Source organism: Manis pentadactyla, chromosome 15, assembly GCF_030020395.1.
Source record: "Manis pentadactyla isolate mManPen7 chromosome 15, mManPen7.hap1, whole genome shotgun sequence".
Lineage (NCBI taxonomy): Eukaryota > Metazoa > Chordata > Mammalia > Pholidota > Manidae > Manis > Manis pentadactyla.
This window is the reverse complement of record NC_080033.1, coordinates 40,017,757-40,032,492: the sequence shown is the minus strand read 5'-3', so window position 1 is coordinate 40,032,492 and position 14,736 is coordinate 40,017,757. Positions and strand designations below refer to the sequence as shown.

The following is a 14,736-nucleotide window of genomic DNA, read 5'->3' as shown; positions in this document are numbered from 1 at the left end:
TGTTTGTTGAGGCGTGAGAGCTCCTTATATATTCTGGACGTCAAGCCTTTATCGGATGTGTCATTTTCAAATATATTCTCCCATACTGTAGGGATCCTTCTTGTTCTATTGATGGTGTCTTTTGCTGTACAGAAGCTTTTCAGCTTAATATAGTCCCACTTACTCATTTTTGCTGTTGTTTTCCTTGCCCGGGGAGATATGTTCAAGAAGAGGTCACTCATGTTTATGTCTAAGAGGTTTTCGCCTATGTTTTCTTCCAGGAGTTTAATGGTTTCATGGCTTACATTCAGGTCTTTGATCCATTTTGAGTTTACTTTTGTATATGGGGTTAGACAATGGTCCAGTTTCATTCTCCTACATGTAGCTGTCCAGTTTTGCCAGCACCACCTGTTGAAGAGACTGTCATTTCGCCATTGTATGTCCATGGCTCCTTTATCAAATATTAATTGACCATATATGTCTGGGTTAATGTCTGGATTCTCTAGTCTGTTCCATTGGTCTGTGGCTCTGTTCTTGTGCCAGTACCAAATTGTCTTGATTACTATGGCTTTATAGTAGAGCTTGAAATTGGGGAGTGAGATCCCCCCTACTTTATTCTTCTTTCTCAGGATTGCTTTGGCTATTCGGGGTCTTTGGTGTTTCCATATGAATTTTTGAATTATTTGTTCCAGTTCATTGAAGAATGTTGCTGGTAGTTTCATAGGGATTGCATCAAATCTGTATATTGCTTTGGGCAGGATGGCCATTTTGACGATATTAATTCTTCCTAGCCACGAGCATGGGATGAGTTTCCATCTGTTAGTGTCCCCTTTAATTTCTCTTAAGAGTGACTTGTAGTTTTCAGAGTATAAGTCTTTCACTTCTTTGGTTAGGTTTATTCCTAGGTATTTTATTTTTTTTGATGCAATTGTGAATGGAGTTGTTTTCCTGATTTCTCTCTCTGTTGGTTCATTGTTAGTATATAGGAAAGCCACAGATTTCTGTGTGTTGATTTTGTATCCTGCAACTTTGCTGTATTCCGATATCAGTTCTAGTAGTTTTGGGGTGGAGTCTTTAGGGTTTTTTATGTACAGTATCATGTCATCTGCAAATAGTGACAGTTTAACTTCTTCTTTACCAATCTGGATTCCTTGTATTTCTTTATTTTGTCTGATTGCCGTGGCTAGGACCTCCAGTACTATGTTAAATAACAGTGGAGAGAGTGGGCATCCCTGTCTAGTTCCCGATCTCAGAGGAAATGCTTTCAGCTTCTCACTGTTCAATATAATGTTGGCTGTGGGTTTATCATAGATGGCCTTTATTATGTTGAGGTACTTGCCCTCTATTCCCATTTTGCTGAGAGTTTTTAACATGAATGGATGTTGAACTTTGTCAAATGCTTTTTCAGCATCTATGGAGATGATCATGTGGTTTTTGTCTTTCTTTTTGTTGATGTGGTGGATGATGTTGATGGACTTTCGAATGTTGTACCATCCTTGCATCCCTGGAATGAATCCCACTTGGTCATGGTGTATGATCCTTTTGATGTATTTTTGAATTCGGTTTGCTAATATTTTGTTGAGTATTTTTGCATCTACGTTCATCAGGGATATTGGTCTGTAGTTTTCTTTTTTGGTGGGGTCTTTGCCTGGTTTTGGTATTAGGGTGATGTTAGCTTCATAGAATGAGTTTGGGAGTATCCCCTCCTCCTCTATTTTTTGGAAGACTTTAAGGAGAATGGGTATTATGTCTTCCCTGTATGTCTGATAAAATTCCGAGGTAAATCCATCTGGCCCGGGGGTTTTGTTCTTTGGTAGTTTTTTGATTACCTCTTCAATTTCGTTGCTGGTAATTGGTCTGTTTAGATTTTCTGTTTCTTCCTGGGTCAATCTTGGAAGGTTATATTTTTCTAGGAAGTTGTCCATTTCTCCTAGGTTTCCCAGCTTGTTAGCATATAGGTTTTCATAGTATTCTCCAATAATTCTTTGCATTTCCGTGGGGTCCGTCGTGATTTTTCCTTTCTCGTTTCTGATACTGTTGATTTGTGTTGACTCTCTTTTCTTCTTAATAAGTCTGGCTAGAGGCTTATCTATTTTGTTTATTTTCTCGAAGAACCAGCTCTTGGTTTCATTGATTTTTGCTATTGTTTTATTCTTCTCAATTTTATTTATTTCTTCTCTGATCTTTATTATGTCCCTCCTTCTGCTGACCTTAGGCCTCATCTGTTCTTCTTTTTCCAATTTCGATAATTGTGACATTAGACCATTCATTTGGGATTGCTCTTCCTTTTTTAAATATGCTTGGATTGCTATATACTTTCCTCTTAAGACTGCTTTTGCTGTGTCCCACAGAAGTTGGGGCTTAGTGTTGTTGTTGTCATTTGTTTCCATATATTGCTGGATCTCCATTTTGATTTGGTCATTGATCCATTGATTATTTAGGAGTGTGTTGTTAAGCCTCCATGTGTTCGTGAGCCTCTTTGCTTTCTTTGTACAGTTTATTTCTAGTTTTATGCCTTTGTGGTCTGAAAAGTTGTTTGGTAGGATTTCAATCTTTTGGAATTTTCTGAGGCTCTTTTTGTGGCCTAGTATGTGGTCTATTCTGGAGAATGTTCCATGTGCACTTGAGAAGAATGTATATCCCGCTGCTTTTGGATGTAGAGTTCTATAGATGTCTATTAGGTCCATCTGCTCTACTGTGTTGTTCAGTGCTTCCGTGTCCTTACTTATTTTCTGCCCGGTGGATCTATCCTTTGGGGTGAGTGGTGTGTTGAAGTCTCCTAGAATGAATGCATTGCAGTCTATATCCCCCTTTAGTTCTGTTAGTATTTGTTTCACATATGCTGGTGCTCCTGTGTTGGGTGCATATATATTTAGAATGGTTATATCCTCTTGTTTGACTGAGCCCTTTATCATTATGTAGTGTCCTTCTTTATCTCTTGTTACTTTCTTTGTTTTGAAGTCTATTTTGTCTGATATTAGTACTGCAACCCCTGCTTTCTTCTCACTGTTGTTTGCTTGAAATATGTTTTTCCATCCCTTGACTTTTAGTCTGTACATGTCTTTGGGTTTGAGGTGAGTTTCTTGTAAGCAGCATATAGATGGGTCTTGCTTTTTTATCCATTCTGTTACTCTGTGTCTTTTGATTGGTGCATTCAACCCATTAACATTTAGGGTGACTATTGAAAGATATGTACTTATTGCCATTGCAGGCTTTAAATTCGTGGTTACCAAAGGTTCAAGGTTAGCCTCTTTAGTATCTTACTGCCTAACTTAGCTCGCTTATTGAGCTGTTATATACACTGTCTGGAGATTCTTTTCTTCTCTCCCTTCTTGTTCCTCCTCCTCGATTCTTCATATGTTGGGTGTTTTGTGCTGTGCTCTTTCTAGGAGTGCTCCCATCTAGAGCAGTCCCTGTAAGATGTTCTGTAGAGGTGGTTTGTGGAAAGCAAATTCCCTCAGCTTTTGTTTGTCTGGGAATTGTTTAATCCCACCGTCATATTTGAATGATAGTCGTGCTGGATACAGTATCCTTGGTTCAAGGCCCTTCTGTTTCATTGTATTAAATATATCATGCCATTCTCTTCTGGCCTGTAGGGTTTCTGTTGAGAAATCTGACGTTAGCCTGATGGGTTTCCCTTTATAGGTGACCTTTTTCTCTCTAGCTGCCTTTAACACTCTTTCCTTGTCCTTGATCTTTGCCATTTTAATTATTATTCAGCAATTATTTCTTCTAAGATACTTTCCATCTCTTTGCCTCTCTCTTCTTCTTCTGGACCCCTATAATACGGATATTGCTCCTATTTAGATTGGTCACACAGTTCTCTTAATATTGTTTCATTCCTGGAGATCCTTTTGTCTCTCTCTATGTCAGCTTCTATGCGTTCCCTGTTCTCTGATTTCAATTCCATCAATGGCCTCTTGCAATTCTATCCATTCTGCTTATAAACCCTTCCAGAGTTTGTTTCATTTCTGCGATCTCCTTTCTGGCATCTGTGATCTCTTTCCGGACTTCATCCCATTTTTCTTGTGTGTTTCTCTGCATCTCTGTCAGCATGTTATGATTCTTATTTTGAATTCTTTGTCAGGAAGACTGGTTAGGTCTGTCTCCTTCTCTCCGTGTTGTCTCTGTGATCTTTGTCTGCCTGTAGCTTTGCCCTTTTCATGGTGATAGGAATAGTCTGCAGAACTGGGACGAGTGACGGCTGGGAAGGACTTCCTTTCTTGTTGGTTTGTGGCCCTCCTCTCCTGGGAGAACAGCGGCCACTCTAGTGGCTTGTGCTGCGCAGCTGCGCGCAGACAGGGCTTCTGCTTCCTGCCCGGCTGCTATGGAGTTAATCTCGCTGTTGCTGTGGGCGTGGCCTAGCTCGGGCAGCTACTCCAAAACTGGTGGAGTCGCGTTGGTAGCAGGAGCTGCTGGGAGGCTATTATCTCCGTAAGGGGCCTCCCTGCTCCATGCAGCCCAGGGGTTAGGGTGCCCAGAGATCCCGGATTCCCATACCTCTGGATTAAGTGACCCGCCCTGCCCCTTTAAGACTTCCAAAAAGCCACCCCGCCAAAACAAAACAACGACCACAAAAAAAACAAGAAAAAAAATTTTTTTAATAAAAAAAAAAAAAAAAATTTTAATTTAAAAAAAAAAAAAGGTGGTCGTTCGTTTTTCTTTATTCTCCGGTGCCAGCCTCAGGCCTCTGCTCACCGAGTCTTTCTGCCCTGTTTCCCCTAATATTGTGGGTCCCTGTCCCTTTAAGACTTCCAAAAAGCGCTCGCTAAAATCAAAGCAGCAAAAAGCAAAAAAAAAAAAAATGGTCGCGCGCTTTTCTTATGTCCCTCTGTCGCCCAGCCTCCAGTGCCTGCTCACTGTTCTTGCTGCCCTGTTTTCCCAGTATCGAGGGCCCATGCACTCTGTCCCGGATGGCGGGGGCTGGGTGTTCGGCAGTCCTGGGCTCCGTCTCCCCTCCCGCTCTGCCTGCTCTTCTCCCGCCGGGAGCTGGGGGAGGGGCGGCTCGGCTCCCGCGGGCCCGGGGCTTGTATCTTACCCCCTTCGCGAGGCGCTGGGTTCTCTCAGGTCCGGATGTGGTCTGGATATTGTCCTGTGTCCTCTGGTCTTTATTCTAGGAAGGGTTGTCTTTGTTATATTTTCATAGATATATGTTGTTTTGGGAGGAGATTTCCGCTGCTCTACTCACGCCGCCATCTTCCCCGGAAGCTCAGAAACACATCTTTGGTCTTCGCCCCATTTCCATACGCCCCGATGCGCAGCCCCAAACCCTAAGTGGACAGCAGCTCCTTTGCTCTGGGCCTCACCCGTATATCTCTTCCTCTGGTTCTTGCTTCTTATTCCTTAACTATCCTTGGTCACAAACTGGTAATTTAAGTGAACCAGTTAAGAACTGGTTTCATGAGCTCTGTGAGCCACTGGCAGCAAATTAATGGAACCCCAACGGACGGGGGTCATGGGAACCTCTGATTTACAGGCCCGTTGGTCAGAAGCACAGCGGACAACTTGGCCTTGCACCTGGCATCACTGAGCCCCACTACCCCGTGGCGCGGACGCACTACCTCCAGGTGGACGGTGTCCGCATCAGCTGAGTCACAGGGCAGCCAGCTGGTAGCAAATGACTTTTTGTTGGTGTGAGGGGAAAAGACCCATGAGTTGGAACTGGGTTTAGAAATCTCACGTGATTCTATTTTTAAGGGAGGAAATATGTAACAGATAAAAGACTGGAAAAATAGAATACAAAATATAAACAGACAGTTCTCTCTAGGTGGTGGAATTGTGTATGAGCTTCATTTTCTTAGCTTGACTTACCTGTCCTGCATCCTTTTTCTGTCGTAAGTAGGTATTACATTTGCAATCAGAAAATAAAAATAGTGAACTTATTTGAAGAGAAAGGAGAGAAGGGAAGGGAAGAAGATGACAAGACGGTAACCCTGGAAATTCCCAGTAATGCTTTGCTGAGATGAGTAAAGTCTGAATCAACGCTCGGAGGCGTGCAGGTGCCCTGTGGGAGGGGGCTGCGAGGCCCCAGTGACCTGCGTGGCCAGGGTGACTGGGGACACTGCAGCTCCACTCCTCTGCTCCCAGCTAGGTAGCTAGGCACATGTGGGCTCTGAGGACTCTCTCCCGGTCAGCACCCTGAAGCACTCTCCCACACCACACACCTCCTGGCCTACCCCCGCTCCCCAGCTATGTCAAGTTCAAGACCAGGAGGAATAAATGGAATCCATGACTTCTGATCCCCCTCACCTGCTCAACATTTTTTTCCCTAAGCACTGATCATATTCTAACATATACATTACTTACTAATTTGCCATGTTGTGTTTATTATCTATCTAGAATGCAAGCTCCATGAAGGTGGGATCTTTGATCTGTTCACTAATGGATCCCAGGAACTTAGAAATTGCCCTGGCACACAGTAGGCGCTCGATAAATATTTGTTGAATAAAGGGGGTTAGCACACTGTGAGAATTTGGGATGTTTTTTAAGGATCTACAGTATCTTGAGGATTCCAGCATGAAGGGCAGGCACCCAGAGGACTGCCTTGGCTCCGTCCTGCGGTCTCTCGGAAACAAACATTCCCACTAGAAAGAGCCGAAGCCCCCCGCCCTGCCTCGCCGCTTACATAGGAGGGTAAGAGGTGGTATTCTTCACGAAGGTCCATGGCTCTGCATGCTGCGGTGGAGCAAACCTCAAGGATCCAAGAGGGGGCTTGGCAAAAGGGATTCCCAGGAAAACTGCCACAGAGCCGTGCATGACTCCTTGTAAGCCGGCGTATCTCCCCCAGGACTTGGCCATGTGCAGTGTCCACGACAGGTGGCGCGGGGTGTGGGTGCCCTGCTAGACACGGGGAGCGAAGTGAGGACCCCAGCCGTGCAGCGTTTGCTCTGGGCTCCAGGTGTGGTCTTTCGCATGTGACCTTGAATTAATCACCTAAACTCTCTAGGCCTCAGTTTCTTTCTAAAGAGAGAGGGAAGTGAACTCTCCCTTCCTACCTTACAGAGCTTCCTTGAGGAGCAAATTGGAAGGTATAACTGGAGGTATATCAAGTAGAAAGAAAATTGCGAACAAGGAGACCTGCTAGGAGTGACTAAGACACTCCGGTGTCACCCTCTCAAGAGCCTCTGGGCAACGACTGTCCATGGGATCCTGGTGCTGAGCTGCCCGCTGGGTGGGGGCGCACAAGTGAACAAGAGGAAGCCCTTTGTCTCAGAACTCTGAATCTTCTAGGGAAAATGGGCCACAAACCCCACTTGGCTGCCTCTTCCAGGAAGAAAGGGGCCAGTGTCCTGAGAGAGAGCCACCAGTAAGGCTCATCCGGGAGTCAGAAGAGGGAGTGAGGCCCTCTGACGGGTGGCACGATGGAGGCAGTGGCCCGGGAAAGCTGGGCCTCGCCCAGCAGGGGAGGGCTGAGCAAGGGGAGGGAGGGAGACTACAGGTAGAGGAGAGAGAAGCGAGGGCCGAGGGGGAGGCTCTGAGACGACATAATGCAAGCGGCCCAATTAAGGGCCAGAGCGAGTCCCCTGGAGAGCAGGGAATCATCCTGTCATGCGTGGGGGGCCTCGATGCCAGCCTCAGGGTTCAGGCTGCCTGTAGTGGATAAGTGAGCAGCAGGGAACAGTTCTGGGGCCTGTGGGGAGAGTGAGGCAGTCACTTGAAGAGGATTCTCCTGGCGCTCTGAGCAGGGTCGTCCATAGGGCAGAGAGACTGGGGGTCAGATTCTGGATCTGTTTCATTCTTGTGGAGCAGACAGTGTCCTCACTGAGCGGTAATTCCATGTCCACTGCAGCTACACATCAGTCCTGGTTCCACTCACGGGAACTACCCAGAACTTGCGTGTGCAGGCCGCCCCTTCAGACACTTGGTCTGCCCACACTTCAAGTCTTCTCCTGCGCCGTCCTCAATAGCTTCAGCAATGAGTTACTCCTCATAGGCAAAGAGTTCTAACCTGCCATCCTCTGATTGGTCCCTGTTTAGACATAGAAGGTCAGCCTCTCTTGCAAAGTGTGTGGGCAGAACAGAAAAGAATAATCACAGATCTGGTCCTTCCCGAAGAATATATCCAATGATAACCTTCAAAAAAGATGAAGTGGAGCAGAAGCCCAACTGGCCGGGATGCCTTGAGTAGGTGGATTGGGTAAGAGGTATTAGCAAAAAACGGTTAACGGCAGCTCAGTTCCCACTTATGCTATATGTCATGTTTATAGTTGCTGAGACACCTACTATGTGCCCAAGAAGCGCACCCCAGTTCATTTAAATTCATCTTCACAAAAGCCAAGCCAGGTAGCATTGATATGCCCATTTTACAGATGAGGAAACTGAAGAAATGGAGGCAAGCTCAGTATGCGACCTTTCTAAAGATGGAAATGGGATGGCCTTGCCAGGGGGTGACCAGCAGGAGGGGAATAATCCACTCTAAATCCAGATCTTCAATCCACTCTTATACTCCAGCTCGCCAGCCGCTCTCACGGTGTCACACCCCCAAGGAAGAGGATAAATCCAGATGGGGCCTGGGCTGTCAGAGCCCTGAAGGCCAGCACGCTGGCTGTGGACTCAGGAGCCATAGGCAGATGCCAGAGCATGGTTTTCAGCTGACCTTGGGCACGTACATTGCCTTCTCTGAGTCTCAGTTTCTCCATCTACTAAATGGCACAGATGCCCTCCTGCAGTCCCTTGCTGAACCCCTGTATTCACCATGTCTTTTATTTTCTGTATGCTGACCATTGGGCTCTGTGCCTCTGCTGATCCCGGAGAGGGCCTGCCCCTCCCCGAGTCAGCCGCCGTTCCAGAGATAGCAATCAACCTGCCCTTCCAGCACGTGGGATCCCAACCACATTCTTTATCAGTTCTCACAATCTAGGCCACTGTCCTTCTGCCCCAGTCCCGCCAGGGCTAGATCCCTGACAGCTGTGGGCAGCTTATGCTCCGGGGCCTGTGAAATTGGCTAGTTTGCCAGTCCTAAATCTGCGTATCCTGCCTCACCTCCTTTTCCCCCACAACCACAATAAAGACTGTTCTGCAGAATTCCTCCCTCCTCTGGACCCACCCACGGGCTTCCCCTTGGGGCCTGTCATGGCGAGCTGTAACAAACCATCTTTTCAACGGCAGTTGGTTCCTGATCATACCCCAAATTTTCTATTACTACACTATATTTCAAAACAACCCCTTTTGTTTGCCCTCAATACCAGGTGCTCTTTAGAAACAGCCCAACAAGGTAGGTGCTGTTGTTATCCCCATTTTAGAGAGGGGGATACCGAGGCCCAGAAAAGTACTTTGCTTGAAGGACACACAGCTCCTGAGTGCCGAGCTGGGGTTTATTTGCTGGGGTTTATTTGGTTCCTGAGTCGATTCTCATCTGAAATACGTTATCGAATAAAGAGCAGAGCATTCCTATGAAAGTTTTCCTAAGCCGAAATGGTATAAGGTGAAGGGTTTCCCCTGCTTTCAGGAAGTTCTCATTACACAGCTTTGCTTTGAGGAAAGACCTAACATTAGTACAGTAATGGAGAAGCGAAAATCCTCCTTGGATTTCTTTGGGTAGGGAGAACGGGTACAGCTGTAGGTCTTTGGCAAAGGGAGGTAGAAGGCGAGCTTAGAGAAGCAGGGGGAGCCTGTACTAACGTTCTGCTAAGCCACTCTCCATGGTTCGTCCACATCTGGACTAATAATCATGGGGAAAATAAACTGAGCTCTCCGCAGTCCTCAACTGCGCGGGGCGGGAACAGCTGCGGTCTCGGGGTCTTCATGCTCCCGCGCGCCGGTGGCCCCGGCTCTGTGCGCCCAGACCAGAGAGCGCGCGCTGCAGCGGACCCGCGCTGTGCGCCCTCGGCCCTCTACGCATCTCCCCCATCTCATTCCCTCACAAGGCCTTCCAAACGTGCCCCTACGATTTGCATTTCCGATGGACTCACCCAAAGCCGCGCAGGAGGCCAGGGAGGTCAGGACAGCCGCGAAGAGCCACATGGTGGAAGGCCTGCAGCTCCCGGGCCTGCAGGTGTGTCCCGGCTGCTCTGAGGAGCAGGGAATCCAGCCGCAGAGCTTTATCTTGCGTCCCCAGCTCGGCCGCTACCGCCTGCGCGCCCTGCCCGCCCCCAAGCTCCCGCCCCAGACTCCCGCTCCCATTGCCTGCTTGCCTAATCAGGGAACAGTGGAAAACTCTTCCTCTTTCTGAAGATCGCTTTAGTTGTGGGAGCCGCTAAGCCACGCCCACCCAGAGTTCACCCTCTTTCATCGGACCACCCCGTACTAAACTCTGATTAGATAGTCGCTGATTTGTCCAACAACTTGCTACACAAGTGTTTCCTCACTGTGGGACTCTAAACCCCAGTGGGCTGTGAGCGTCCCAAGGCAGGCACCAGCAGACAGATGCCTCTGGTCTGGGATCCTCAGAATAAGCTTGCAAACTTTCAGAGCAGCTCTTACCTGCACAGCTACTCAGCTGGGATATTTAGGACAAATCTCTTAGCTTCCCTGGGCTCCTTTTTCAGAGAGTTCTATGCTGTCATGTTTGGGAACATCTTAAATTTCCTCCCATCCCCCTTCTGAAGTCTAAATTAACTTTACAATATTCCTGCCAAGTGACTCAGCCTTCTGTGGCACATTTCTCAGGTCAGGGAACTCACCACCTCTCCAGGCGGGGATCTTTGGGTAGAATGTTCTTTGGAACTCCATCTCTCCAAACTCCCTGGACCTAATCCATCCATCCTTCCATTTATTCATTCATTCTCCAAACATTTATCAAATGCCTGGCATTATTCTAAGTGTTACAGATACAAAGATGAGTTCAAGTCATGTTCCATTTCCTTGAGAAGCTTACCATGTAGTAGTTAAGACAGTTGGGGGTGGGAAGTGGAGGGGGGTGGTAGATTGCAATGCAACCCAAAAGCAGCAAAATAGAGAGATACAAAGTGCTCTGGATACACCTGAGAAAGTGTCCTTTTACTGGCTGGGCACACTGGGAAAATGCTCAAAGCCTGTTTCATAGGTTCATTAAATGTCCAGCTAATAGGGAATTCCTTAAATATACTCCGGTACAGCTGGCTAAGGAAATACTGTATATTCGCTCAAACTAGTGATGCGCACCTCTATTTATTGACAAGGAAAGCCACTCATGATCTGTTGTGAAGGGGAAAAAAACAGGTTATAGAATAGTTCCAGCTGCTTTGGAATGCAGTTTAGCAGTTCCTCAAAATTCAGTGTAGAGTTTCTGTATTTCCCAGCAAGTCCACTCCTAGGTATATACCCAAGATAATGGAAAACATATTGATACAAAAACCTGTACACAAATAGCAGCAGTATTTGAAATAGCCTGAAGTGGGAACACCCAAATGTCTACCATCTGATGGACGGATAAATAAAATGTGATCGAGCCTTATAATGGAATATTATTCAGCCATAAAAAGAAATGATGTATGGATACTTGCTATAACATGGAGGAAACTTGAAAATAGTATGCTAATGGAAGAAGCCAGGCACAAAAGGTCACATGCTGTGTGATTCTATTTATGTCAAATGAATTTATAAGAGTAAGCAAATCCTTAGGGTCAGAAAGTAGATTAGAGGCAGCTAGGGGCTGGAAGGTGGGGAGTAAGGAATGACTGTTAATGGGCATGAGGTTTGTTTTTGGGCTGATGAAAGTGTCCTGAGTCAGATAGTGGTGATGGTTACACCGCTTTGTGAAATACACTAAAACCACCGAATTGTATGCTTTTAAAAGGTGAATTTTTATGGTGTATGAATTAGCCTTCAAATAAAGAAATATTTTTTAAGAATCTAGTTGTGTGTAATATATCCCATTTCAGCGAAAACTTTTATCTTTATTTGTGTAGGAAAAAATCTGGAAGGTTATACATCTACTTTGTATTACAATAACCATTTCTTGGCTATATGCTGTTGTGGTTTTACTTATTTGTGTTTTCCACTTCTATTTATTCACACATTCATTTAACAAATACTTTTTGAGAATTCACTGTATGTCAAAGACTGTGCTGAATATTTTGTATGCAGGACCTCACAGTTCTCAAAGTAACTGGGGGTGGACACTGTTGTCTCCCAGGGCTCAGTGTGGTCACGGCACTGGCCCAGCCCACGGTCACACATCAACTGTGAGGAAGAGCTGAGTGTTGCACAAAAGCTGTGTAACGTTACAGCCCATACTCTATGTCACTCTGCCACAATGTCAAAACCTTTTTGACAAACTGATGTGGCTGGTGCCCTAAGCACATGCTTGATTCACCTGTCAGTGAGGTCCTGCAGCCTCTCTCCTCCGGGATCTTCTCCACCCCCACCAATTCTTTCCTGCTGAGCCCTGCCAGATTCTCAGGCTGCCTGGAAGGATGGTTGGTAACAGGAGTGCCGGGGTTCTTGGGAGAGTTAATGACCAGGTAGCAGAGGTACTTGCTGATGGCTCAAACTTCATGGTTGGCCACTCCCAGTGGAGACTTGTTGCTGAGAAGTGACTGCCCAGCCAGGAATCACATGCCCCAGTCTCCCTGGCATTTAATTAGAGTCATGAAATTTGTTCTTGGCAATGGAGGGGGAGGGTTGACAACAGGAAGCAGGGTTGTCTCCAGGGTAGAGTGGTGAAGAGGCAGCTATGCCTTCTCCGTGCTTGCACTGCTTTCCCAGTGCATTTGGCAAGCCTGCCACTGTCCAGGCCAAACCAATATTGACATCAGGGAGAACTGGGCAACCAGCAGCCATAAAGCATGGGACAGTCCTAGAAAAGTAAGGGGTTCTTGACCAAGGCCATAGTTTAAGCTGAAATGAAGCTTCTGGAGACCCAAATTAAAAACAGGATGGTCATTTACACTCATTCTAGCCACTGTGGCAGGCTAGTGAGGGGTGCCTCGTGGTAGAGGCAAGGACTTTGTGACAGCATTAGTCAGTCCCCAGAGGTGATTGCTTCTTTGAAGATTGACCTGGCAACAGACAGTGCACAATTGCTCACTTAGTTTTCACTAGAAATTAAGAGTTTTAAGGGTTAAAATTTCTGATTAAAGAATCATAGAATTGTAATGAAAGCTACTAGAAATAATAAGGGAAACAACTCTGTATGCCAGGAAAATAGGATAGGTTTTTTTGGTTAGAAAAGGTATGAGGTATGGAGATGCATTTTTGTTGAGGGAAATGAAAATGATTTTGTTCTAAAGAAAAAATCCTGGTTATTTCTAAGGGAAAAAGAACAAGGGACAAACTAAAATGGACATAGAAAGTTGTAGAAGGTTTGCAGAAAAGGAATCTTGGGAAAAGAATGATATGTGTGATCAAGCTTGATGAGATTAAATAGATTCATAAGAGAGGTTTTAAAAATAAGCTTTAATATCAATAGTGTATTTACATAAAACTAAACCTTAATTTTCTATCTTCTGGTGAAAGGACATAGCTTTCTTGGACTATTGGTCTGCTTTTGATAAAAGATTATAAAAGGTTTTTCTTTACCTCTTAAGGCAGTCTGCCTTAAACAAAAATAAAGCAAAGCAAGGACTCTGTGACTTATCACAATGATTTCCTGTTTGTTTTCTTTACCAGATCTTTGATTACTTAAGTAAACTGAGTCTTCTTAATATTAAAAGAGCTAAGTTTCTGCTCAGAACTATGTAACTTCATGTATTTGCCTTAAACATCTTCTATTGTCATCATGGTTAAATGAATACATATTGTTTCATGGTAACCCATGATCCTATTTGACAGTGTTTCAAAACTTTTTGCCGTTTTTGACAAATTTTCCCAAATCAAATTCTAAATAAAGTTTTTTGCTTTCAACTATCCTTTGTTTTTTCTTTTTTCTTTTTTTTTTTTTAAGTGTACAACACAGTGATAAAACATTTATATACATAATTCTAGGTTCCAGCTATCACCCTACCAAGCTGTTACAATATCTTGACTATATTCCTTATGCTATACATTACATCCCGGTTACTTATTTATTTTACCATTGGAAGTCTGTCCTTTTTTGTGTGTGTGTGAGGGCATATCTCATATTTAATGATCAAATGGTTGTTAACGACAATAAAATTCTGTATAGGGGAGTCAATGCTCAATGCACAATCATTAATCCACCCCAAGCCTAATTTTCGTCAGTCTCCAATCTTCTGAGGCATAACAAACAAGTTCTTACATGGAGAACAAATTCTTACATAATGAATAAGTTACATAGTGAACAGTACAAGGGCAGTCATCACAGAAACTTTCGGTTTTGTTCATGCATTATGAACTATAAACAGTCAGTTCAAATATGAATACTCATTTGGTTTTTTTTTTTTTTTTTTTTTTAAATAATTATTTTTTATTGAAGGGTAGTTGACACACAGTATTACATTACATGAGTTTCAAGTGTACAACACAGTGGTAGAACATTTATATACATAATTCTAGGTTCCAGCTATCACCCTACCAGGCTGTTACAATATCTTGACTATATTCCTTATGCTATACATTACATCCCGGTTACTAATTTATTTTACCATTGGAAGTCTGTCCTTTTTTTTTTTTTTTTTTTTTTTTTTTTGTGAGGGCATCTCTCATATTTATTGATCAAATGGTTGTTAACGACAATAAAATTCTGTATAGGGGAGTCAATGCTCAATGCACAATCATTATTCCACCCCAAGCCTAATTTTTGTCAGTCTCCAATCTTCTGAGGCATAACAAACAAGTTTTTACATGTAGAACAAATTCTTACATAATGAATAAGTTACATAGTGAACAGTACAAGGGCAGTCATCACAGAAACTTTCGGTTTTGCTCATGCATTAT

At 44.6% G+C, this 14,736-nt stretch overlaps 1 protein-coding gene across 3 annotated transcripts in view; it reads right to left on the bottom strand.

Moving 5' to 3' along the window:
* LOC130681005 (liver carboxylesterase-like) overlaps positions 1-14,736 on the bottom strand; it is a 52,769-nt gene that overhangs the window by 25,585 nt on the left and 12,448 nt on the right. The window contains exon 1 of one of the 3 annotated variants that reach the window (XM_057492952.1): positions 6,605-6,713. The exons of the other annotated variants lie outside the window; for them this stretch is intronic. Coding sequence (XP_057348935.1) covers positions 6,605-6,606 — 2 coding nt within the window. The 5' untranslated portion in view covers positions 6,607-6,713. Of the gene's footprint in view, positions 1-6,604; positions 6,714-14,736 lie in introns of those variants that run through there. 3 annotated transcript variants of the gene reach the window in all.